The following is a 9638-nucleotide window of genomic DNA, read 5'->3' as shown; positions in this document are numbered from 1 at the left end:
ATATAATATTGCTTAACTTTATGGGTATGCACCTGTTTAATTTAGGAAGTAGCACTTACCTACAAAAAAGTCGGTTAAAAAGATGGAATAGATAATATCTATTAATGAAAATGAAAGTTAGCAGAAAAGAATTTGAAAACGATACACCGTGACTAATGTGAAAAAGCGTAGGTGAGTAGGTATTTATACATATAAGATTTTAACTATTGTCTCGTCAAGAAAGGGAATTCAAATGGGCATTGAGTAGACCTAGGTACGTAGTAGGTATCTACCTACTATTTGGTATGTATTATGTTGCTGTGACCTAAGCGGGAAGAAATTATAATCAATTAATAAGCAACAAATAAAGCAATTTTTTCTGGAAGTTTTCAGTTTGCTGGTAGTACTTAGTCGGGTTTTAGTGCTGTTTAACTTTATCTTGTTTACACCAATACAAACACATTATGTTCGTCTAATGTTTTTAATGTATTTTATTTACACTCATAATTATTAATCTCAGACTGGTATTCTATTTAAAAATCATTTATCTAGCGAAATCTAACTACACACCTACCTTTCTACTTACCATACAAAAATATTAGGTACCTACCACAAAATATAGAAAACATTAGGGTCAAATACTTATTTTTTTAGCCTAACGCATCTTTATTTATTTGGGTTAGGTAGTTATTACTAAAATACTAAGTATATATTATATTCATTACAATGTTATCAAAAATAACCGTAAAGTACGACCTATTGACTTGTGAGGCGGTGCAGTAAGCATTTATCACTTAGCATAACGAGAGGGTAGGACTTAGGAGGTTACGTGGAACAGAGCGTGTCATTGATAGTTCAAAATGCTAACCGTGAAACAGTTGGTCGTCTCCGCTCCGTTAATTTTCTTACAATTTTCGATAGCAAATGGTAATTTTTATATAAATAACTTCAACTAAACATGTTTTTGTGGTGCTTGTCAAGTGTTATAATTTAAATAATTATAAATATAGTGAATTCGTAATCATATTATGTTTACAGCGTTTCGAATATTCGATTTGGATGGCAAAGAAACGATATTAGCATCGGAAAATGAAAACATTAGCATCCAATGTAAATCCGATTTCCCAATGAGATATTGTGGTTTTGTGCATCCTAGTGGAAAGCGATTTTCGTAAGTACTTTTCCCAATTTTGTAACGATTCAATTGCCCGTCTTAGCTTAGGATTATGGGTACCTAATACGCGTTATGTAATGGATAGGTATATTACCTACTCATATGGCTGCTTTTGTCTGAGATCGATTTTCATGCTGTGTAGATTTCCAGGGTAGATCCACACCAATAAACTCCGAGACCAAATCAATATCTTACTTAGGTACTATGTAAAATCGAGTAGGTATATCTATAGGGTAGGTGTAGGGTATAGGGTAGGTAGGTCTATGATAAAATCTTAGAATCTAAATCTTGAGAAAGCGTCGATTCGCTTCGACCCTAAGTTTATGTGAATCGATTCTTTAACATTTCAATGTACACACCACACAAGCGCTTTTCCACTAGCTTATTTACTAACCCTGGCCTTAGATGGTGAGAAATAGTGTCCTTCATGCACTTTACCTACTTATTCACTTTAACTTAGGTACCTAGGGGAGGGGGGGGGGGGGGCATACTTAAGACTCAAACATACCTACAAGATAAAATATTATGATTAAATAACAAATTTTAACTCTAATTTCTTAAACTGGACCCTTTCAAGTAAAGATTTTTATATAAACCTGTGAGGATGATACTGCCATTGTCGCAATTTAAATACCATAAGCCTACGTTGTCGTATTAGTTTACAAATTGCGAAAAACCAAATCAAATTTGAATTTCGCGGGCAGGCCCGTCGCTTCCACTTTAATAATTTGCGAATAAAAAAGTAGGTATAGGCACCGAAGTTCAATTAATACCTACCTACGAACGTACTATCAAATTTTTGTTTTTACTGTTCGATAACAAATTACTGACTTAAGTAGAGGTACCTTTTATCATTTGTTTTAGTAAAAGGTAAACATATTTTGTTATAACTAAACTTGATAATCCCATTTGCTAACTTATTTATTTTGTTAATTAGATACTTACTTACTCACAGCTATCTTTTATTTAAACTAAGTAGGCACTTAAGGGGATATACCCATTAATTATTATTCCTTTCCTTTCACTGTAGAAAAAATACCTACATCTGAGCAAATTCCTTTATTTTTCCAAACAGTATTTACGTAGGTAGAAGTAAATGTGATTTCCAAGCCACGGAACCCTCAGTGGGTGAGTCTGACTCGCAGTTGGCCGGTTTTTTTAATCAGGGTCCGATTACTCAATCATATTTGGTCTCTATCCCGTTATGGTTGTGTGTGGGCGAATCGCATAAATGGTCAGAGACATCGGCAGTAGGCCTATTCTGTATATCCACGAAAAGTTTCACAAATAACAGTCTAACTCCTAATTTTTATTGGCTAATCAATAGAGTAATGTAAGAGTTTAACTAATTAACTGACATAATGAGGACTAAATCTCGGTGGTAGATGCTAATAGCTGGCGGTATACTATCTTTCAAGGCTCACTCCGCAATGACGTTTTTGTCACGACGACGCTATAAAATGCAATTTAGCTCGTACATCAGCGCTGTGGCATTTTTTGACACAGATTTGAACCGCCGACCTTTCGGATTCCGGCCAGTCTGCTTCTTACGCGTTGTTAAAATCGAATTAGCATGCTAGGATTAGGAGAACTCATAGTCTCTGCGCAAGCAGTAGGTAATCCAATAAAAGCTCCAACCTAAAGGATACACATAACACAGTACCGGTCCCAACTCAATGTTTATGAATAATTATTGAATAAATTATTGTAAATATTGGATTGATGAAATAAATAAATGATTAAATGACTAAAATCAGATTCACAGATCGCGCAGTAAACGATGGCAAATGTGTGCAAAAGATCAAAGCGACAAAAGCTGACAGCGGCGAATGGAGGTGTCACATAGGAAGACAGTCTGAACGATTGGAATCGAGCAAGAAAATCGAAGTCCGAATAGTGAATCAAGTGGCGGCTTTGGAACCCAATATAACAGCAAAGCTTGGACGACCAATCACAATCGCCTGCGCAACTACGAAAGGGCTTATACCGTTGAGCTACTGCCGTTTCGAACCACCAAGTGGAAGGTCTTTTAACATCGACTCATCAGTAACTGAGCAAAAGTAAGTGAAACAGGCTGAGATCTATAGGGCGTACTTTGACTTTGCTTAGACTTAAGTTTCAGTTAAAAGTTGAACGCACACTTACCCTAGCCGAATGAAACGAGATTTCTTATAAAGAATTCTAAAATTCGTTTTGTTCGACTCGTTCGACGCGTTCGGCTCGGATAAGTGTGCGTTCACCTTAAACGAGATAGATGTTTATGCCAGTTATATAACGCCGTTTCGTTTTAAGTGTTTTCTGAGCAAGAGCAAAGTCAAAGTGTGCTCTATAGATCTCAACTCAATCTTAAAGGCCGATTCACACCAATTGCGTACACGTGACACGTGCGTAGTGACGCGCGTAAACCCCTAAACACAGAGGGTTACGCATACGTCCACGCTTTACGCAAGCGGTGTGCCATGTTTCATACGGTGCCATACATTACAACGCAATGGTACGCGAAACGTCTACGATTACGCAGCCTGTGTGAACGAGCTATTAGTCTGTTTGATAATATTCTTTCTAAAGGTGCAATCACACTAACTGGCAAGAGAATAAAGATTGTAAAATAGGCACAAAATTATTTAGTTGCTATCGTAATATTATAGGTCAAACAAATAAGCCAAAAATCTGTTTTAATTAATTTTCAAGGATAACTATTTATCTACTTAGCTATTAATACAATACAAGTTAGTTTACTTCATGAATTAGTTCCGCTTTTTAGAAGGTCGAATACCTACGTTAAATTACACGTACAACGTAGATATCTATTGTTATTGTACTAGTTAGGTACCCACCTACTAAGTATACCATAGGTATACAGTATACCTAGACAGTCATTTAGGATTTAGGTTTTTAGGATTTAGGTTGTCAAGATTTCCAGAATAAAAAAATCATTATATTCATCCCTTTTTAGGGTTCCGTACCTCAAAAGGAAAAACGGAACCCTTTTAGGATCACTTTGCTGTCTGCCTGTCTGTCCGTCTATTCATCTGTTGTGTCTGTCAAGAAAACCTATAGGGTACCTACTTCCCGTTGACCTAGAATTATGAAATTTGGCAGGTAGGTAGGTATCTCTTATAGCACAAGTAAAGGAATAAATTCGAAAACCGTGGACTTGTGGTTACATCACCGAAAAAAAATTTAAATGTGTTTCAATTTTCAAGTAAGATAACTATAACAAGTGGGGTATCATATGAAAGGGCTTTACATATTTTATTCTAAAACAGATTTTTATTTATTTTTAAGCATAATAGTTTTTGTTTTATCGTGCAAAATGACGGAAAAAATACCCGAGTACGGAACCTTCGGTGCGCGAGTCTGGCTCGCACTTGGCCGGTTTTTTTTTTTGAATTTATACAGTAGCGCTTGGCTGCAATCAGATCTGATGGCAACTGATGATGCAGTCTAAGATGGAGCTCGCTGGCCTAGAGGTGCCTATTCACTCATGACTTAAAGGTACTCATATTAAAAGTAGAGGGTAAAACTAATGCAGGAAGGACGTTCGATGTCCTAGCCCACAGAATTTCTGTGTCAAACGTTAAAATTAATTGAACAGCTGTTGAGTAGTGAAATGGTAGCAAACAAACAGAGTTACTTTCACATTTACCTATAACAGTTTAAGTAATCGTTACAAAATATTTTTATATTAAGTACCTAGGTAGGGTAGGTAGTTTTCGTGATAAGACGGACATATTTACTGATTACAGTGTTACAAACTTTGTAACAGTACCTATATCCTTGTAAACAATTTTCTGAGGCCAACTGGTTAAGAATTTTAAGATACGAATACCTAAGTAAATAAAAAATCTAGGCCTTAACAGATTAAAACATTGTTTTATTTTTACTTACCTCTTCCTACTCTTCAAATATGTAGGTATATTGACGTTAATGAGTGGTAGGTAGTAGGTACCTATAAGTCATCCAAGACGTTAACGCACTACTATGTTATTACCTAACACTAGCTTAGTTATGTACGTTTTATAATCTAGGTACTATTTATTTTATATAATCCATTATACAAGTGTAAATTAAAAATTTTCAACACCCCCGACAAGTGAAGGTTACAGTAACTATCTAACCTTCTTTTCTACAAGAAAACTAGAAAAGAGCTGATAACTTTTAAACGGCTGAACTAATTTTTTTGGATTATAGCTAAGAACACTCTCGATCAAGCCACCTTTCAAACAAAAAAAATAAATAAATTAAAATCGGTTCATTCGTTTAGGCGCTACGATGCCACAGACAGATACACAGATACACAGACACACACGTCAAACTTATAACACCCCTCTTTTTGGGTCGGGGGTTAAAAAACAGGGGTTTTTATTTCATTTATTTTAACTGCATTGAAGTAGTAAGTAATTTAGAGCAACCGACTAGTGTATTAGAATAGGTCCCTATATTCTATACCGTAGTATGTACATCGGATGGATGGGATCTATATTCCTTCTAGTTAGGTACATCGATAGAATAGATATCTAATAATATAGTCTTCATTGAGATTTAGTCTGAGCCTTTTCCAAATTAACAAGTTCCATGAGACTCGTCACTCATGACTTACCTACCTAATGCGATCAACGTAAAGGGGAAGTCCGAGAGAGATGAACCGCTTTTCGCTTAAAGTGTCGTATTTTCTTATAAATGAGGCTTTGTGATTCAATTATAATTTGAAACAGTAACTTATCTATAGGTACAGGATGCATATAATTACTGTTCCAATATTATAGTACCTACTGAAATATGTTATAAGTATAAGTATATTAAAAAGCGTAAATCTGAGAATTAATTTAACTTATTTTGCAATTACAGTTCGATTCTCGGAAAATATTATTACCCATCGAATGCCAGCCTCGATCGTGGCGACTGCGCGGTTACCATCATGAAAGTGAAGTACGAAGACGTTGGGCTGTGGATCTGCGGGGTGGGGCTGGATGACGGCAAAGAGCATATCGACGTTATCAAACTAGAGGTGGAAGGTTTGTTGAAGTGTATATTTTGTACTGGATGATGCCCGCGACTTCGTCTGCGTGGATTTAGGCTTTTATAAAACTCCCGTGGGAACTCTTTACTTTTCCGGGATAAAAAGTTGCCTGTCAATTTCCGGGACGCAAGCTACCTGTACCTTTCATACAAATCGGATAAACTGATGAGCCTTAAGAATTCCGTGGGAACTCTTTGATTTTTCGGGACAAAATGTAGCCTTTAGTCCGTCCGCAGGACGTAAGCTTACTCTTTACCTCAAAATCGGTTAAACTGTTGGCCCGGGCTAGCAGACAGACAGACAGATACACACTTTCGCATTCACATATTAGTTTGGTTAGGTGATGCTAAACTTCTTGATCGCTCTGAGATTGTTGAATGCCCGCGTTTTCGCCAGTACGATAATGGTACAGCTCCACTATCAGGATTCGGCAAATAATTCGAGTTCTGGAAGCTATTACGATAGAGCGGCATTCGGCAAATAACTGGCCACCAAGAAAGCAATACCTACTCACCATCAACATAGTCTACCTTCCAAAATACACTCGACGCACGTTTCACTCCGACACCGCAGCATCCTCAAAGGATGCAACTACACTGCACAATTGCATTCTTGCATGATGGTGGTACATATTGCTTTCTTTGAGGCTTGCTTTTCCTGCATGTTTAGCAGTGAATGGGCGGGCGGGCGGTGCATATCGCATGCCGCTTGTTGGACATACAGATTTGACTGTTTTAGCGGATTATAACAAATTAAGCTTATGGTTTCTTGTATAGTTTATTACTTAGGTGAACTTTGCTTCCAATATTTTCAGGTATGTACATGTCATCAGCATCAGCAACCGGCGTCACGGTTGGTGGAATCCTCATCGCCATCGCACTCGTCTCGCTGGGATACATCGCGTGGAAGAAACGGAGACTTCTAGGCGGAATGGCACCTCAGCCAGAAGTGATTGAGATTCAGGAAATTGCAAGGCCAACTTCGGCAAGCCCAAGGCCAGGGTCGGCAGGTCCAAGTCCAAGGTTAGAGAGAACGGTGCCAGCTATAGTAGTTCAGTCGCCGTCGACGCCGGGCGAGCCTGGGACCTCGCCGCTTATATCAAGATCTCAAAGCCCGATTTAAAGTTCCTAAGATAGTTTTAGGTAATTTGGCAGTTAACTATTAGTGTCTACACAGATCGACTGCAAGCTGATTACAAAATTGAAGTTGGGATGCAGTTTTATTGCATTGCAACTGCCGCCGAGTGGGCAGTCGGCGTGCAGTTGACACAACTGCCAACCAACTGCAATAAAACTACAATTTTGCAGTTGGCTTGCATTCCAAATTGTAGTTCGTCTGTATAGGGGCTTAGTAGTGCTAATTCACAGTTCACACTGTCTAAAAATAGTGATATTCCTTTCATTTTGCTTGCAGAAAAAGGATACCATAAATTTTAGTTTAAAGAAATATTTTGCAATTTAGTCCGCATGAATTTTATTTAGGTGTTTTAAGGATCACGTTGGAATTTTTATAATCGAGAGACAACCTATAGGTAAAATGTCAGGTTTCTAAGGATGAGCTTTAATAGAGCATACTTGAGACTGCGGAGATTTTACTGAGAGTTAAAACGAGAGACAGTTACGTCGCTCAAATAAATATGTCTTGTTTTAACTGTCTTAAGTCAGAGTAAAGTCAAAGTACACTCTATAGATCTCAGTATAAGAGTGTTCTAATTTCTAAGCATTAATGTACAAATACAAAGGAACCTTCTCTAAAGTACAACATTTATTTAGAGATTTCGATCACTTTTTTTGTGTACGAAGAGTTTCCAATAATTTTTGGTGATGAACTAACAATAAAGCGGTATCTCCTGCACGGACGAGAGAATCGTAACGAGACCGTCCTACTATCCTCAGATAATCTCCACGGTACGATAATTCCGCCAGCGTATCGTCGCGACTCGCAACGATACCCCACGAGACCGCAACGGATCGATGCGTGACGTGACCGCAACGGATCGCCGCGTGACGTGACCGCAACGGATCGATGCGTGACGTGACCGCAACGGATCGCCGCGTGACGTGACCGCAACGGATCGATGCGTGACGTGACCGCAACGGATCGCCGCGTGACGTGACCGCAACGGATCGATGCGTGACGTGACCGCAACGGATCGATGCGTGACGTGACCGCAACGGATCGATGCGTGACGTGACCGCAACGGATCGATGCGTGACGTGACCGCAACGGATCGATGCGTGACGTGACCGCAACGGATCGATGCGTGACGTGACCGCAACGGATCGATGCGTGACGTGACCGCAACGGATCGCCGCGTGACGTGACCGCAACGGATCGATGCGTGACGTGACCGCAACGGATCGCCGCGTGACGTGACCGCAACGGCTCGGTGAGCCTCTCAACTGTGGCGGTATCGCCGCGAGACGGTGCCGTTAAGAGTGACTCGTCGTATCGCCGCGAATTATATAATACGAGATTATCGCCGCGATTCTCTCGTCCGTGGAGATGGCCACGCTTTAACAAAGTAATTTAAAACAAGTGTAAATTAAAAATTTATAACACCCCCGACAAGTAAAGTGTTACAGTAACTAGAAAAGAGCTGATAACTTTCAAACGGCTGAACCGATTTTCTTGAATTATAGCTATGAACACTCTCGATCAAGCCACTTTCAAACAAAAAAAAAACTAAATTAAAATCGGTTCATTAGTTTAGGAGCTACGATGCTACAGACAGATACACACGTCAAACTTATAACACCCCTCTTTTTGCATCCGGGGTTAATAAGGTAGTTTAAGGTATGTAGGTAAATAATAATCAGTAAAAATGAAGACTGGAATTGTTATTATCTTTATTATTATATTTTATTCAAATATCTTGTTTCATAATAAAAATCAAATAAATTAAATGACAAGTTTCATTTTAACTTAAATATCTATCATAGTCTATGTTTTTTAAAACACATTTGTAAGTCCCCCTACTAATCCGCTAACTCAGTGTATTGGTATTTGGTAGCTACCGACCTCATTTAACATAATATATTTTTAATTCATTGAAGTTTTATACAAAAAACCATTTGATCATCACTCAGTAAAGCAGCATTGTAGAACCAACCAATGTCAAATAAGCTTGGTGGCTATTCAGTGTTAGACTGCGCAAGCGTATCACCCCATAGGTTCCAATACCAGATGTTTGCTATGTATAGTTCGCGACAGGTCGACATGGCAATCGGGGTGGAGACCCGAACAGTACCCGCGCTAATCTGGTACGGGATAGCGTGGGTGATGTACAGGTGCGGGACATACTCCCGTCTTATACTCCGATTTCCATGTCGACCTTCTTTTCTTCTCTCTGGGCTGGTTTCCGCACTTAAAGCCATGTCGACCTATCGCGAACTATAGATCATCATCATCAGCCTGTGGACGTCCACTGTTGGACATAGGCCTTCCCTAAAGAGCGCCACG

At 38.9% G+C, this 9638-nt stretch overlaps 1 protein-coding gene and 1 long non-coding RNA gene across 2 annotated transcripts; one reads left to right on the top strand and one right to left on the bottom strand.

Moving 5' to 3' along the window:
• The first annotated feature begins 704 nt into the window (after positions 1–704).
• LOC123866436 lies at positions 705–8734 on the top strand. Its single transcript, XM_045908008.1, has 5 exons — positions 705–906; positions 1018–1150; positions 2911–3213; positions 6005–6171; positions 6991–8734. The coding sequence occupies exons 1-5, from the start codon at positions 840–842 to the stop codon at positions 7296–7298; spliced, it is 978 nt and encodes a 325-aa protein (XP_045763964.1). The 5' UTR covers positions 705–839; the 3' UTR covers positions 7299–8734.
• A 522-nt stretch (positions 8735–9256) lies between these two features.
• On the bottom strand, positions 9257–9609 carry LOC123866459. The gene is made up of 2 exons (XR_006796200.1): positions 9560–9609; positions 9257–9510 (listed from the first exon to the last, which is right to left on the bottom strand). It is a non-coding gene; the product is annotated as an uncharacterized LOC123866459 (long non-coding RNA).
• Positions 9610–9638: the final 29 nt, after the last annotated feature.

Source organism: Maniola jurtina, chromosome 6 (genome assembly GCF_905333055.1).
Source record: "Maniola jurtina chromosome 6, ilManJurt1.1, whole genome shotgun sequence".
Classification (NCBI taxonomy): domain Eukaryota; kingdom Metazoa; phylum Arthropoda; class Insecta; order Lepidoptera; family Nymphalidae; genus Maniola; species Maniola jurtina.
This window is presented reverse-complemented; position numbering and strand designations above follow the sequence as displayed.

What these genes read in the sequence shown, in the direction of transcription:
- LOC123866436 (XM_045908008.1), top strand. Translation starts at nt 840, where the DNA reads ATGCTAACCGTGAAACAGTTGGTCGTCTCCGCTCCGTTAATTTTCTTA. An exon ending in ACAATTTTCGATAGCAAATG is followed by an intron (nt 907 to 1,017) that starts GTAATTTTTATA and finishes TTATGTTTACAG; the next exon opens with CGTTTCGAATATTCGATTTG. An exon ending in CCTAGTGGAAAGCGATTTTC is followed by an intron (nt 1,151 to 2,910) that starts GTAAGTACTTTT and finishes GACTAAAATCAG; the next exon opens with ATTCACAGATCGCGCAGTAA.